Raw genomic sequence first — 16,132 nt, forward strand, 5'->3', positions numbered from 1 at the left:
GGTGGGAGACAGAAAACAGGAAACTATAGGCCAGTTAGCCTCACATCTGTCCTTGGGATTAACACTAGCATCCATTATTAAGGAAGAAATAGCAGGTCATTTAGTAAAGCTAAAGACAATCAAACAGAAGCAACAGGGGTTTGTGAAAGGTTTTGGTTTTGTGAAAAGGAAATCCATGTTCGACAAAATTTTGCTAGAGTTCTTTGAGGATATAATAAGCAGTGCTGATAAAGGGGAACCAACTGATATAGTGTATTTGGATTTCCAGAAGGCATTCAACAAGGTGCCACATCAAAGCTTACTGCATAAGATAGGAGTTCTAAGTATTGGAGGTATATTAATAACACAGGCCGAGGACTGGTTAACACATAGAAGACAGAAAATTGGGATGAATACATCCTTTTCAGGTTGGAAAGATGTAGCTAGTAGAGAGCCATAAAAATCAGTCCTAAGGAATCAATAATTTACTGTCTACATTAATGACTTGGAGAAGGGGGACTGTGTACATATCCAAATTTACTAACATTACAAAAATAAGTGGGAGAACATACTGTGATGAGAACATACTGTGATGAGAACATTAGGAATCTGCAAGGCAATATAGATAGGTTGCGTCAGTAGGCAATAATTTGGCAGAGGGAGTTTAATCTAGAAAATGTGTGGCCATCCACTTTGGTAGGAAGAATCAAAGGCAGCTTATTATTTAGAACACTCTAAGAAAAGCACAGGACAAGGGCATCTGAATATTCTTGTGCATGAAACAAAAAAATGTTAGCACGCTGGCACATCTAGTAATTTTGGCCTTTATTGCTGGTGGGCTGGAATAGGGAACTCCTGTTAAAATTGCACAAGGTGTTTAGTAAGACCACACCAGAAGTACTATGTACAATTTTGGTCTCTGTATTTCACAAAAGATTGCACTGGCATTGGAGCCCATTCTAAATAGTTTTCAAAAGGCTGATTTCTAGGATGAAGCGGTTGATTTATCAAGAACGGCTAAACAGGTTAAGCCTTTACTCATGAGAGTTTAGAAAAATGAAAGGTGAGTTTCTAAAGGGGCTTGACAGTTTAGATGTTGAGAAGATCTTTCTATTAGTCGGGGAAGGGAGGTGCGGATTTCAAACTAGGGCACATAGTTACAGAATGAGGGGACACTCAATTTAAAACCGAGGTGAGAAGGAATTTCTCCTCTTAGCATGTACAGAATGCCTGGAACTCTCTATCCCAGACAGCGATGGAGGCTAGATCACTGATGGTACTTAGAGAAGGCAGATAGTTTTTTGAAATATGAGGAGTTGAGGGTTATGGGGAGCAGGCATGAGTGAGAAGTTGAGGCCTGGGGCTGATCAACCATTATTTTGTACAATAGTGGAGCAGTGGTTGTTGTGGTTGGTTGGCTCGCTGAGCTGGTTTCTTGTTTCGCAGATGTTTCATTACCCTGCTGGGTAACATCATCAGTGCAGCCTCCGATGAAGCACTGTTGTGTTTTCCCGCCTGTTATTTAAACTCTGGTGTCCTTTGAGCTGGATTACCTCACTTCCAGTTTTCCTTCGCAGTGGAATGTATACGGGGTCGAGCTCTATGTGTTTATTGATGGCTTTCTTCGTGGAGAACCAGGCTTCTAGGAATTCCCATGCCTGTCTCTGCTTCGCCTGTCCCAATTGGTGTTGTCCCAATCGAATTGGTGGTTCTCCTTATCCATGTGGATAGAGATGAGGGAGTATTGGTCATGTCTTTTTGTTGCCAATTGATGTTCGTGTGCCTTTGTGGTTAATTTCCTTCCTGTTTGTCCGATGTAATGTTTGTCACAGTCTCTGCATTGGTCCTGTCCCCTCTAAAACCTTAAATAGTGGTGCAGGTCTGAGGGGCTGAATGGCCTCCTCTTGTTCCTATTTCTGATGACCTTACAGATTTCTCCATCCAGGTCTGGGTGCCACACTTTAGTAAGGATGTGACAGGGAGAGAACATGGAAGAGGTTTATGAGAATAATTCCAAGGATGAGAATGAAGGGGTAGACTGGGGAAGGTGGAATGGTTCTCCCTGAAGAGAAGGCTGAGAGGAAATCTAATTGAAATATTCAAAATTATAAGAGGTCTGACAGGATCGAGAATATGAGGGCCAGGTTTAAAGTAATTAGTAAAATAACCAAAAATGTGGTAGGAGGAAAATCTTTTTCACACAATGAGTGGTTAGGATCTGGAATGCACTGCCTGAGATAGAAGCAACTGAGGCATTCAAAGGGAATTAAATGCATAGAGTCATAGATATATACAGCAGATGTACCCTTCAGTCCAACCCATCCATGCCGACCAGATATCCTAAATTAATGGAGTCCCATTTGCCAACATTTGGCCCAATCCTTCCCTAATTTTAAAAGGAAAGTGCAGTATTACAGGGAGAAGACAGGAGAATGGCACTCAGTGAGACATTCTTTTGGAGAGCTGGTACAAAGATGATGGGATGAATAGCCTCCTTTATTGCTGTGATAATTCTGTAACTCCAGGACATTTATTTCCCAACCCAAATATTTTAATCAAATATCAAGCACAATGGTCACAGTTGTTCAGCAGAATGTTTTAACATTTGCAAACTGTGTTGAAATAGCAGTCTTACGCAATGTAGCAGCTCTTGCTCTTTACACAAGCATACACCAGGACTCACTTTAGTTCAGATTCTGAAATTCCTTTCGATTGATTAAACACTCTATTCTGCATGGATTCCAGCATATTCAGGATCTCGCGCTGGAGTTGCTGCAGTTTGGTGTCTGAGAGATTCAGGTCAGTTCCCAGTGTCTCATTCAGGTGACTTGCCATGTCAACAAGAGCTAACAAGAACAAGTTAGGACAAGTTAGTGAAGATAAGTGGAACAATATAAATCCAACGACCAGCAACAATCTATCAACTGAACACAGTCCACAATGGTTGGCAAGGCGAGAACAAAGATCTAAGTGTGGAGTAGTATTGGCGCTGATTAAAGCTAGGCATTCCATCGATATATATCGCACACCCAGTTGTTTATCTGGTGGGTGACTAGTCGGTCATTCATTTTCGTTCGGGCTGGGTGAAGGAACTTTGTAATTTGAAAACTGGCTTGTTGCTTTAGAACTACAGATTAGAACTTACCTCTCCTCCCTAGACGATAGTTCTTTTGTTCTTTTATTTTTAAAAATTCAAAGAAAGAGGGCAATATCTACATACATTAGACATGTTTCTAACTTCTGGATCTCCCATGGCATTGCTCACAGTTAACGGAATGATACGGTGCTTTATACCAATGCAATGTTATAGCATCTAATGTGCAATGTCTCATTCTGCCACAAAAGTTTAACTAGAATTAAGAAGACCTTTCCATTTAAGGCTAGTTAAACATAGGAAACTGTTAAGGAAGTCTTTCTGAGTTCAGTTGTTGCTTTGCCAGGGAATATGAATATTGGTGTCCAGGCAATATGTCCTTTCTTCAAAGCAGGAGTGGTTCAGGAGAACACTCATATTGGATTCAAAATGTTAGTTTTGTTTCTCTCTCCACAGACTCTGCCTGTCCTGCTGAGTTTCCCTCACACTTTCAGTTTTTATTTCAGATTTCCAGAATCTGCAGTGCTTTGCTTTTGTTTCTGATTCAGTTGTTTGCCCTGTTCGCTCAATGTTTAATTACCTGTTTTATTTTCACTGCTGCTGTTGTATATGTGTCTGAAAGGGTTAATAACGAAGAGTGCCAAAACTACCACCTACGATAATCTTGCCATATGGAATTGTGGGCAGAGCAACTTAATTACCGAATCATACAACCCCTACAGCATGGAAGCAGGCCATTCAGCCCATCGATACATTTTTGTTTGGCTTCTGTCTACTAAGCTTGCCCTTTGCAACCATGATCCTGTGCCCTTTTGTTATTTTGCCATGGCATTCCTAAAAGAAAGCACAGATATCTCACACACCTCAGTGATGCCTCACTTGAATCTTCAGTTCAATAGGCACACTTTGTGTATGTCTTGCTTTCTGAGAATGCAATGCCTTTAAACCCCTGCTCTCCCCACCCCCGCCCACAGGTGCTCTCTTTGATGTTAACCAAACCCAAACTGGAGTGGTCAGTCTTCCACCTGTTTCACCCTCTAACCCACTCTGAAACCTCTAAGGAGGCATGGTTAGTAAGTTTGCAGATGCACCGAAACTGGAGGTGTAATGGACAGCAAAGAAGGTTACCTCAGAGTGCAACAGGATCTTGATCAGATGGGCCAATGGGCCGAGGAGTGGCAGATAGAGTTTAGGTAAATGTGAGGTGCTGCATTTTGGAAAAGAAAACCAAGTCAGGACTTATACACCTACTAGTAAGGTCCTGGGGAGTGCTGCTGAACACAGAGACCTTGGAGTGCAGGTTCATAGTTCCTTGAAAGTGAAGTCGCAGGTAGACAGGATAGTGAAGAGGGCATTTGGTGTGCTTGTCTTTATTGGTCAGTGCATTGAGTATAGGGTTTGGGAGGTCATGTTACAGCTGTACAGGACATTGGTTAGGTCACTTTTGGAATACTGTGTGCAGTTCTGGTCTCCCTGCCATAGGAAGGACGTTGTGAAACTTGAAAGGGTTCAGAAAAGGCTTACAAGAATGTTGCCAGGGTTGGAGGGTTTGAGCTATTGGGAAAGATTAATAGGCTGGGGCTATTTTCCCTGGAGCATCGGAGACTGAGGGGTGACCTTATAGAGATTTATAAAATCATGAGGAGCATGGATAGGGTAAATAGACAAGGTCTTTTCCCCAGGGTGGGGAAGTCCAAAACTAGAGGCATAGGTTTAAGTGAGAGGGGAAAGATTTAAAAGGGATCTAAGGGGAAACTTTTTTTCATACAGATGGTTGTGCTTGTATGGAATGAGCTGCCAGAGGAAGTGGTGGAGCCTGGTACAATTACAACATTTAAAAGGCATCTGAATGGGTATATAAATAGGAAGAGTTTAGAGGGATATGGGCCAAATGGGACTAGATTTATTTATGATATCTGGTTGGCATGGACAAGTTGGACCAAAGGGTCTGTTTCCATGCTGTATATCTCTATGGCTCCACAGTGACCCTCTGAAGTGCATCTCAACCAGATCAATCCCCTCACCATATCCCTGCATTTCCCTTGGCTAATCCACTTAGCTTGTACATCACTGGACACTATGGGTAATTTAGCATGGCCAATCCACCCATCCTGCACGTCTTTGGACTGTGGGAGGAAACTGGGGCACCCAGAGGAAATCCACACAGACATGTGGAGGATGTGCAAACTTCACACAGACAGTCACCCGAGGATGGGAATTGAAGCCAGGTCCCTGGCGCTGTGAAGCAAAAGTGCTAACCACTGTGCCATCATGCCGCCCTTAAGATTGCCAAGCAGTGAGATCTAATGTCTAGTCCTTCTTGTAGTGCCTGTAACAATGTCTATCGTTATCAATGTAACTTGTAACTATTGCTAACATGGAGTAAACTGTATTTTGTTAACTTCACGAGTCTCTTCTAGTTAGGCCAAGATGTGAATTTCCCCTACTAAACTACAGCGACAGTAGTTTCCTAGAGTTGAAGAAGATAGTGGCATAACCTTCAACACAAGCAGCAGCTGATCCTGCATCATGAGCTGGCTGTCCTAACATTAGCTACTGCTCAGTCAACAGCGTACCACAAATTATGAATCTTCATGTGCATGGGCAAGTCTAATCTGTGGCAGATTCTATTAGCCGCAGCAAATTACAGCCCATTATTTCAGCATTGTTTAACAGCTCTGACAAAGCCTGATGGCAGCTAGATAAAATCTGGAGGTTAACATTAGCTTGTGACAGAGGAGCAGCTTTTGGATATATTAAAGTCATATCTCGCAAACAATACTTCACTAGTGCTGAAATAAGTATGACTCATTCATTGTATACACCCAATGCCTCTTGAATCTGACAAGGTTCTTGAAAGAACAGGAAAACATGGTGGTCTACAGAAATTCTAGCTTGTTAACTATTTTGAAAGGCAGATTTTCAGAGCATCCCTTTCTGTCAATCCCCCCGCCCCACAGCTAAATAAGGCAAAGTTCTGTGTTTTGGAGCAACTGAAGCAGACATTTCACAGTTTGAAAAATTGCAGAAATTAACTTTACCTACCCCTCCATAACAACAACATTTTTAATTTCTGTGTTGCACAGTCATTTTTTCAAGTAAACCATATTGGTGTCCTTTCCTTTCCTCCCACTCTTTAGTTAATACAATACTGCATTGGATGGGTTTCTCTATTTCTCTACAGAAACTATTTTCTATAATGGTCAGGTCATGGTCCCATATCTGAATGGCCGGTCAGACCTCATTGCAAATGCACAAAACATACAGGCAGCATCCATGCTATATGACCACTTTTTCATATATTTCTTCACAAAGCTGAAACTTAAGAGGTCCTTACATTTCAAACATAAATCATCATGCAGAATACTCTTTGCTTGGCGGTTTGTGAAGTTAGCAAAATGTAAAGCAGCAAGCCTGTTCCCAGTTGGAAGAGTGGCATTTGAGAAAAGCTTGCTGCATTGCCAAGGGCACTGCCACAAAACAATAGGAATAAAAAGAACAACCACCTTTGGGCTACTCTCAACATCTGGTAACTGGCTCAAAGTAAGTGACTGATTCACAGTCCACTGCTCACAGGGAAATTACACATCTTTTTTAAAAATCTCCTTAATACTCAATATTCGAGGGCATTTTCTTGCACTGTTGGAGGGAAGTCTTTAATCCACTTGAATGTTAGATTACTTCAGCCTTACTGCTACTCCAAACCTGTAAACTGTCCTTGAGAGAGTCTTCAATAATTGTGATGCTGCACTGAATCCCTCACAATGCAAGGTCATTGTCGCTTTCTCAAGAGAAAGCATTGCTTTATATTTCATAATCGGAAACCAGCTATAGACCAGAAGCTCCTCAAAGCAAATACCATGATTCCTTTGGAACATCAGTCATGTTGGATCTTAATACGGTTTACAAACAACTGGATGCACAATGGCATGTACCAAACAATTAAAAAATTACTTTCAGCTTTAAAATACTATATTTCAAAGTCTACACTACAAAAGGGAGATTCAATGTATTTTGTACAATGTCACTTTTATGTTGGTCTTTATTTAGTTCATTGTTTTTTTTTGATTATAAGAATAAAGGGCAGCAAGATTCTGACAAGATATAATTAACCCACTTTAAAAACTGCATGATATGGTTCTGGTTCTAAATCGTTATTTAATGAATTGCTAAATTGAAAGTACCTGAGAGAGATGATTTTTGCCTATTTTAAAATGCAGTTTTCACAATGCTCTGTAGGTGACTGTCCAGCGGATGGTAATTTACCATCTGATATCACTGCTACACTCAACAAAAGCAGTCACTTGTTTCATGAATCTGTTTTGATGAAAATACAGGCTTAGTGCTCATCAAATGACAAGACTTATACAGTGATTGTGATATACGTACCATTTATTGTCTTGGTTGTTTTATTTACAAATGCTGCAAGCTCCAAACCCCTGGTTAGTGTTCTCCCAGCAGCTTCATTCAGATCCTGTCCACCAGCAAACTCCAGAGCGACCTGGTACAGAAATATTTAACTTGATTTACACTGAGGTTCAGCTATATTCCCCCTGGCTTTTATCAGCAGTATGGCAAGGGTGATGTGAGAAAGGGGGATTGGGGTCACCTCGTAGTAACCTCTGGGCCAGCTGCACTGTGTTGTCACCAGCATCATGCAGGTTGGTGAGGCTCTGCACCACAGCCCAACACCAGACAATGTTCAGCAGTGACTGGACATATCCCAGAGACTGGATAGATCACATGAGCTAGCACAAGCTGACTCAATGAACACCGCCACACATCCTTTCTCAGCTTTTATTACTTGCTACAAAGACAGAGAAACAAATCAGAAAAAAGAAACAAGGATTTGATATGATTTGATTTGATTATTGTCACATGTTCCGAGACACAGTGAAAAGTATTGTTTTGCTTGTTATCCAGGCAATATCGTACCTTACATAATATATCAGGGTAATAGAACAAAATGCAGAATATAGTATTACAGCTACAGAGAAGGTGCAGAGAAAGATCAACTTTAATATATGAGAGGTCTGTTCAAAGGTCTGATAACAGCAGGGAAGAACCTGTTCTTTGGGGATGAAAGAACAAATGTGCATTTGTATAGAACCTCATGTGTATGCACAAGTGAATACACTGTTGGAATCTGCCACCGGATTGTGTACCTTTAATAACCAGGCTGCTGACCAGCAAGTCTGTAGAATGTAATTTGCAGCTTAGAAACATTAACTACATTCCACCCTATCTCCAAAGATACTGCCATAACTTGCTTAGAGTTTACAGTACGGTTCTGTTTCTATGTGAGAAGTGACCCTTCCCGTAAAGCAGTGTGCTCCAGTTCCTGCTTATGTCGCTGATAGGTCTGTGGAAGACAGCATGCACTGCCATAGAGAGTGACCAATCTCCCCTTATCTTCAAACAACCTTGTCTTCTGAACTGCTGGTGGGATCAGGTCAAATGGGCGAAATGTCTGGAAATAGAGAGACAGCTCAGCCTCTAAACTGACTTAGCAGTCCAAGTGTCTACCTCCAAACATGCTCAATTCTGGAAAGATCATGAACTATCTCTAGACAGGCTTTCCATTAATTCTCTACAAAAACTGAGGCAATGATGTAGGGCATAGTGTCCCAGATGCCTGTGGAATAGCCAGCAATAGAAACAGCATTTCTGATATGGACACAATGGACCAAATAGCCTCCATCTATGTATTAAACTTATCAATGTTTCTATGGTGCTGCATGTCAAGTTGAGTTTTTTCAAAGACAATCTGATTTTCATGGCCATAGCACACATCTTCTGAAAGTTTTTTTCTCAAAATATTTCTGCAGTTACTCTTGCTTATCCACACAAAATAACTTTCCTGCCAAGAGGTAATTGTAGTAACTGTTGCTATTGCTCCCAAAGGAGTATTGCTGAATGCAATCACATCAGTCTGCCAAACAATATGGTCGAAAGCCATAGATCTTGCTGCCAACCTGGAACCAGTCCAATAAGCTAGTGACAACACGTTCAATATTTTGTTCCTAGTCATTGACGATGAAAACTGGAGTAACACGCCACTGTTTCTTCGGTTGCGGAAGCTTCCCCAAGGATATCAATCACAGCAGTTTCCTGGCTTCACTTGATTACTTAATTGACTGGGGAGGAATTGCTTTAAGAGTTTGATTCAATTTTTCATCAGGAATTTCGCCCCTTGCTAATGTCTCTCCAACGAGAGTGCATTAACAGTCATGCATTGGGAAGATGTTATGTTATGTTGGAAAGTAAGGGGCTTGATAAGGGTTTGATCCCTTCTTTTCCTGTTTCGTACATTCCTGTCTTTTACCTCATTTGACCCTCTAGTACCCAGCAATTATGGGGGTCCTACTCTCGTACGTTTCCTTTTGAGTTGAACCTGTTGTGCACTTGGGTCTTTCGGTTACAGAGAGGCTTGAAATGTGTGATTTTAAGTGAATCATGCATTCCCATAGAAATCAGTGATACAACTGGAGTTAGATTCTTTTCGACATTTCTTACATGAGAAAACAATGTTCAGATTGAAATACTGTACCTTATGTGGACAGTTTTCTAAGCTGACATAATGTGGAAAACAAAATACGTCACTAAATATAAAATAAACTTTATGTAGTTGAGTGCTTCAGAATCTTGCTCTGCAAAAAAAACTTAAAATCTAACTTGGAATGGTGCATATTCCTAAATAAAGATACTTTCTAATCAACCTGAGTTATCATTACACACTTCTGAAGCAGATAGGAGTTGTACCTGTGCCTGCTAGCTCAGAGGTGGGGATGCTACCAATGCACTTCAAGAGCCCTCTATTCCTAAATGAAAAATACATGTCAATATTGCTCTCACCTGATGATGTTTTAATGAACTGTGCTCAATCAGGTTGCAGAACTACCTGCACTGACAAATCGCTACCACTAGCGGGAGCTAAGGACTTCAGTGCAAGTTTAAAATGGCAGCCTGGGACAGGGCATGGGACACAAGGCCAGGAAAGGAACTTCAAGTATGCCAAAGGGAATGTAGAATGGGAGCAAAAGTATAGTCGTGTTGAGGTTGGTTGGCTCGCCGCGCTGGTTTGTTGTTCCGCAGACGTTTTGTTACAGTGCTTGGTAACATCCTCAGTGCAGCCTCTGATGAAACGTCGGTGTGTTTTCCCGCCTGGCTTTTAAACTCTGGGGTCCGTTGCGATGGATTGCCTCACTTCCGGGTTTCCTCCGTAGTGAAATGTATATGGGGTCGAGTTCAATGTGTTTATGTATAGCCTGCTTTGTGGAGTGCCATGCTTCCAGGAATTCTTGTGCTTGTCTCTGCCTAGCCTGTCCCAGGATCTTGGTGTTGTCCCGGTTGAAGTCGTGGTTCTCCTTGTCCATGTGGATTGAGATGAGTGAGTATTGGTCGTGTCTTTTTGTAACCAGTTGGTGTTCATGTACTCTTGTTGTTAGTTTCCTTCCTGTTTGTCCGATGTAGTGTTTCTCGCAGTGCCTGCAGGGGATCTTGTAGATGACACTGGTCCTATCCATGGCGGGGAGTGGGTCTTTAGTTCGGGTGAGCTTTTGTTGTAGGGTTGATGTGGGCTTGTGTGCCACTCTGATCCCCAGCGGTCATAGAAGTCTTGTGGGGAGTTCTGACGTGTTCCTGATGTAGGGTAGTGTGATGAGTGTGTCGGGGCGTGGTCAGTGAGCCAACCAACCTCAACACCCACAACCCGAACTACAGATCTACTCCAAAACCTTATATAGTCGTAGATAGTTTCTAATCAACCTGTTCTGAGATGTTATTACACAGCTCTGGAACAGGTGGGACAGAGCAGCAACAGGAGGGCTGCAGCAAATAAGTCTAAACTGAAAACCAAACAAATCACTAATTTATTCACAGCTTTAAAGTGAAACAATGTTAAAAGAGTAATCTCTGAATAGGGATTTATTATACAGAGCTCTAAACTGCCTGGGCCTTTTCCACCTCTGGTCAGAGACTGAAAATCACTCGCCCAATTAAGCAATGCCACTTTAACTATGAAGTAGACAAGGATTTATTTTACTTTTGATTTACCTTCTTCTGTAAGTGGCTAATCCCCAAGATCAAAGCAGACATCTGTTCTTCTACCTTTGCAACGAGAGCACTTGTGTTTCTTTCTGTCGACAGAGTAACCTGTGAGAAAAGCAATAAATAAAGTCATCTTTGTCTAAGCCACCGAGACATACCCAGTGAATAAAACCTTACTTTTTCTCATTTATTTTAGTTAGCCTGTCTTAGGAGTAGAATGCAAATACTAGTTTCTGTTTTCCCTGCAGATCTAGAGTTAATCGAAAGATGGAGAAGGAAATGAAGGACATCAAGGAGTTTCTTAACAATTTTAAAACTAGTTATGTAACCCACTATTTTCAATCTAATGGGTGTAAATAATTGTTTAAGTTTCATGCCAGCTCCATCAATTGCTGAGCTGGCTGATCTCACCGTGATTAACATATACTTTGATATCTGTGTGTTCACTCTGGCACATATCACATGGAAATCAACAGGATGTGTACAACAAAGGAGACCTCATGGAAACATTGACCTTGAATTCTACAGTCACCTCCGCCCCTCCGAAAGAATTAGAAAAAGGAGAAATGCGATTACTTAATTTGCAACATGATGATGATTTAAAGCAATTAGTTTAAAAATGCAGATCATTGTATTTCTGCAAGATTAATGTTACATTGCTGAAAAGGAAGCTAACCTGATTTACAAACAAAATTGTGTCAACATCTCTGAGTTTCTGCTGCTTAAGATCTAAATGATGGGGGATATAATATGTCAAGATGCAGGAACAGAAGGCAGCCATTTGGCCCATTGTACCTGCTCTACCATTCAATGCGATCACTGATCTGATAACCCTCAACTTCACTTTGCTGCCTTATCCCCACAACTCCCCAGAATCAACCTTGTGAACCATCTCTGGACTGCCTCCAGTCTTTCCTTAAATAAGGGAACCAAATGGTTCACAGCATTCTAGGTGTGCCTTGTCTAGCTTTAGCAAGACTTCTCCATTTTCATTCACCATTCCGTTTGAAATAAAAGCCAATACTTTTTTGTCTTGTTGAAGCTCAGGTATGTAAGAAAGGAACACTTGTATTTCAATGGCACCTGTGGGCACCTTTCATGACCTCAATATGTCTTAACATGTTTCACAACCAACAAAGTACTTTTGAAATATATTCACTGTTTTTATGAGAAAATATGGCCAGCCTGTTTCCACACAACAAGCACCAACAAACAGCACTGCATTAATGACCAGATGGTATGTTTCAGAAATGTTAGTTGAGGGATAAATATTGATGTTATTTTACAAAATAATGTCATGGCAAGCTTCAAATACCACCCGAGGACATAAAATGGCATATTTTAATATCTCATTCAAAATACAGTATTTCAAAGCACTTAGCAGTCTCTCAGAACTGCACTAGCTTGCAGCTTCAATTTCTGTGCTCAAATTCCTAATATTTTCTTCATTATTTCGCAGGACGTGGGTGTTGTGGGCTGTTGCCCATCCCTGGTTGCCCTTGACAGAGGGGCAGTGAGCTGTCTTCTTGAAACACTGCAGTCCATGTGCTGTAGGTAGACCCAAGAAGCTGTTAGAAAGGGAGCTCCAGAATTTTGACCCAGCGACACTGAAGGAACGGCAATATATTTCCCAGTGAGGATTACAAATGGTTTGGAGGAGAACTTACAGGCAGTGGTGTTCCCATGTATCTGCTGCCCTTGTCCTTCTTGGTGGCAAAGATTGTGTGTTTGGAAGGCGCAGCTTAAGTAGCATTGGTGAGTGACTGCAGTGCATCTTGTTGATAGCACATAGCGCTGTTACTGAGTGTTGGCAGTGGAGGGAGTGGATGCTTGTGGATGTGCCACCAAACAGGCTGCTTTGTCCTGGATGGTGCCAAACTTCTTGAGTGTTGTTGGGGCTGCACCCATCCAGGCAAGAAGGGAGTATTCCATCCGACTCCTGACTAGTGCCTTGTAGGGGATGGTGAGGCAATCTTTTGACTCAGAGTTGGGATTCTCCCAGTGAACTTGTAGAACTTGTGTTACTATTGCCCCTCTGTTCAGACAGCTAACATCTGGAACACCATGACCGCACAGATTGTACAAAAGTTTAAAAAGGAGCACACGTTTCGGTGACTGTGGAAAGCTGATTCTGTAGGATAGCAGCATTGCAGAATAACAGCAAGGGTTTCCAGAAATGTTCAAGCTGATTTCCAGTCATGTGCTCCTAACCGGCAATCAATTATTCTAATTAAACAATTGTATGTGAGGGTTTTCAAGTCAGGTGCATCGAATAGCATCGGAAACAAAGTTCACACCTACTTTACATTATCAACACGTGTGAGGAGGAGTATTGGGGCTGTGGGGGCAAAACAAAATCCTGGCAGGTGAAAACATTATGCCAAGTTGCGTTCAATTATGTTGGTAAAAAGTTGAAAGTTCAAGCAAGGTGAGGCTTCATTAGCAATCTCCTGCTGAGAGCTCTTCACGCTGTTTGTATTCAACATCCTAGAACACAAGAACTCCAGCTGTTCCATATTAACTGATTCCAGCATTTAAGACATTTATTCCGAGTGGAAATTGCTGCTCCTGTTGTTAGTCCCAGAGAACATCCGTCTTCATTTTACACAAACTCTCACGGACTGACAACATATGGTCTGATCTATTTGGTAGGATTTACCACTCACTCTCCATGATCATTGTGAGAGATCATTTTCCAGAGCAAAGACTGCATTCTTTCTCTCATTCCTTTCTCTTCACAGATCGTGTTTTATAGCAATTTACAATAAAATTAAAAGTGCAGGAGAAACTCAGCAGATCCGGCAATGATGGAGGAGAAAGAAAGAGTTAACACTTCGAGTGCAAAGAGGAACTGTGAAAAAGAATCTTTGGACTCAAAATGTTAACCGTTCTCCTGCCAACAGAAACTTCCAGATTTGCTGAGTTTCTGCAGCCTGTTCTGTGTTTTATTTCAGATCTCCGACATGGAGTTTTGTTTCAGTCACTAAACTTTGATATATATGTAGAAATTCTGACTATTGCTAGATCTTCTGAAAATCCTTTCACTCTGAATTAACCGACTTAAAACAGGCAGCTAGGTTCACTTTATAAATGATGAGATTTAGCAGTAATGCACAGTCCTGTTGCTGCTAAAAGTGGGGAATGAAGGTGGTAAAGTGGTAATGTCACCGGGCTAGTGTTTCAGATCGGTTCAAATCCCACTGTGTAACTGGCAGGATTTAAACCCAGTTAAAGAAATTTGGAACTGAAAGCTAGACCACTGATTGTTGTTTACAAATCCATCAGTTTACAGAAGCAAATCTGCCCTTTGTACCTGATACAGACTAAATATGACTCCAGACCTAAAACAATGTGGCTTACTCATCTCTGCCCTTTATAAGCCACGCAGTACAAGGCAAATTAGGGATGCGCAATAAATTACCAGTGGTACCCACATCCCACCTTGGAGAATAAACTAGTTACAGAAACATACAAAGGTTTGTCAGTTTCAGATTCTTGATTGTCACCGTTTCATTAAGTGAAACCAGGAACCCTGTATTGGTTACAGATATATTGCATTTCCATAACAAGTGTTGGTCTACAATCATTAGCAAAAATCTGCTGCTGGTTTTAGTTTTATTGACTCGTTAATATTTCTTTTAGATTATTAATAAAGGTTCCCTTCACTCCGACAACCCTAAATATAGTCAGGGCTCCTGGATGACAGTCCACTGCTCATTACAGATGGTGGAAAACCAGTTCCTTTACAGTAAACATATGAAGCTGGACATTATATGGCAGCCGTTTTGTACACCTCCAGCCAACATTATGTTCTGACACATAAAGCATGTCACGCTCCATCACCAATCAGTGGGTCACTCTGGCCATAAATGTTTCATTTAATGTGGCAGCAACTGTGACAAAATTGACACTGATATCAACAGCTTGTTACAAAATAAAATTACAGCACTTCTGTGTTAGGCAGTATCTCACCCAGATTTTCTACATTTGCTGTTGTATGAGGTAATGGTTCTGGAAGAGTTAATGTTGGCGACTGTGTTTAGCTCCACCCAATCTGATAATGTTGTGCAGTTGTAGGTTGGCATAAGGAAGAACACCAATGCCCACATGTCTCCTTACTGTCTTTGTGACCACGTCTGTTTTACCAACGTAACTTGTAGTGGTTTATCATCATGCAATAAACTCCACTAGGGCTTCCCAAAGTTAGTGTCGGGACCCCAAGAGAGGTCACATGTTGAAATTTCAGGGTTGAGGGGTGTGAGCTCTGACACAGCAACGGCTAAACACCCTGCCACCAATTCCCCAACCCCATACATCTTCATCTCCTCCTACCAACCTCACCCTCCCTCCCCATGCCCAGCTCACTCAGCACCGGGGGCAGTGGCACAATTTTCAGCCTCAAAATGGGGTCACAGCAGGACAACACTTGGGAAGCATTGACGCACATCTTATCGAGGATAAAAGCCTTCTCTTTAAGGTTCAGGTGGTGACAGCAAGCAAGCCCTACAAGCTGCCAGTGGTTGGTAACCCGAAACTAAAGTCTTCATTTACATTTCTCACCTGGGCCGGGATTTTTCAGATGGTTTCCCATTCCACATCTTTGCTGGCATTGGCTCTGCCACACTGGTTTAATGCTTCAAGAAGTGTTCATTGTCCAGAGGTGGGATCTCCACCGATAGTTGCTGGTCATTTGTTCTCTAGACCCAAAAACTGCATGTACAATGGAGTACAATGCCCAGCGTGGATGTGTGTGTGTCTGTGCCTGTCTGTATCTGCACGTGTGAGAGTGCCTGTCTGGGTGTGTGTGTGTGTGTGGGTCTGTGTGTGTGTGTGTGGCTGTGTGGCTGTGGCTGTGTGTGTGTGTGTTGCTGTGTGTGTGTGTGTGTGTGTGTGTTGCTGTGTGTGTGTGTGTGTGTGTGTGTGTGTGTGTTGGTGTGTGTGTGTGTTGGTGTGTGTGTGTGTTGGTGTGTGTGTGTGTTGGTGTGTGTGTGTGTTGGTGTGTGTGTGTGT

The 16,132-nt window shown here is 41.9% G+C and overlaps 1 protein-coding gene across 1 annotated transcript in view; it reads right to left on the minus strand.

Annotated features, from left to right (window-relative positions):
• lama1 (laminin, alpha 1) overlaps window positions 1-16,132 on the minus strand; it is a 221,825-nt gene that overhangs the window by 81,338 nt on the left and 124,355 nt on the right. Inside the window, exons 32-34 of the mRNA XM_048596187.1 lie at window positions 11,129-11,227; window positions 7,463-7,574; window positions 2,663-2,825 (exon numbers count right to left, since the gene is read on the minus strand). Coding sequence (XP_048452144.1) covers window positions 2,663-2,825; window positions 7,463-7,574; window positions 11,129-11,227 — 374 coding nt within the window. The remainder of the gene's footprint in view (window positions 1-2,662; window positions 2,826-7,462; window positions 7,575-11,128; window positions 11,228-16,132) is intronic.

The sequence above is a fragment of the Rhincodon typus genome, chromosome 4 (assembly GCF_021869965.1).
Source record: "Rhincodon typus isolate 14 chromosome 4, sRhiTyp1.1, whole genome shotgun sequence".
NCBI lineage: Eukaryota > Metazoa > Chordata > Chondrichthyes > Orectolobiformes > Rhincodontidae > Rhincodon > Rhincodon typus.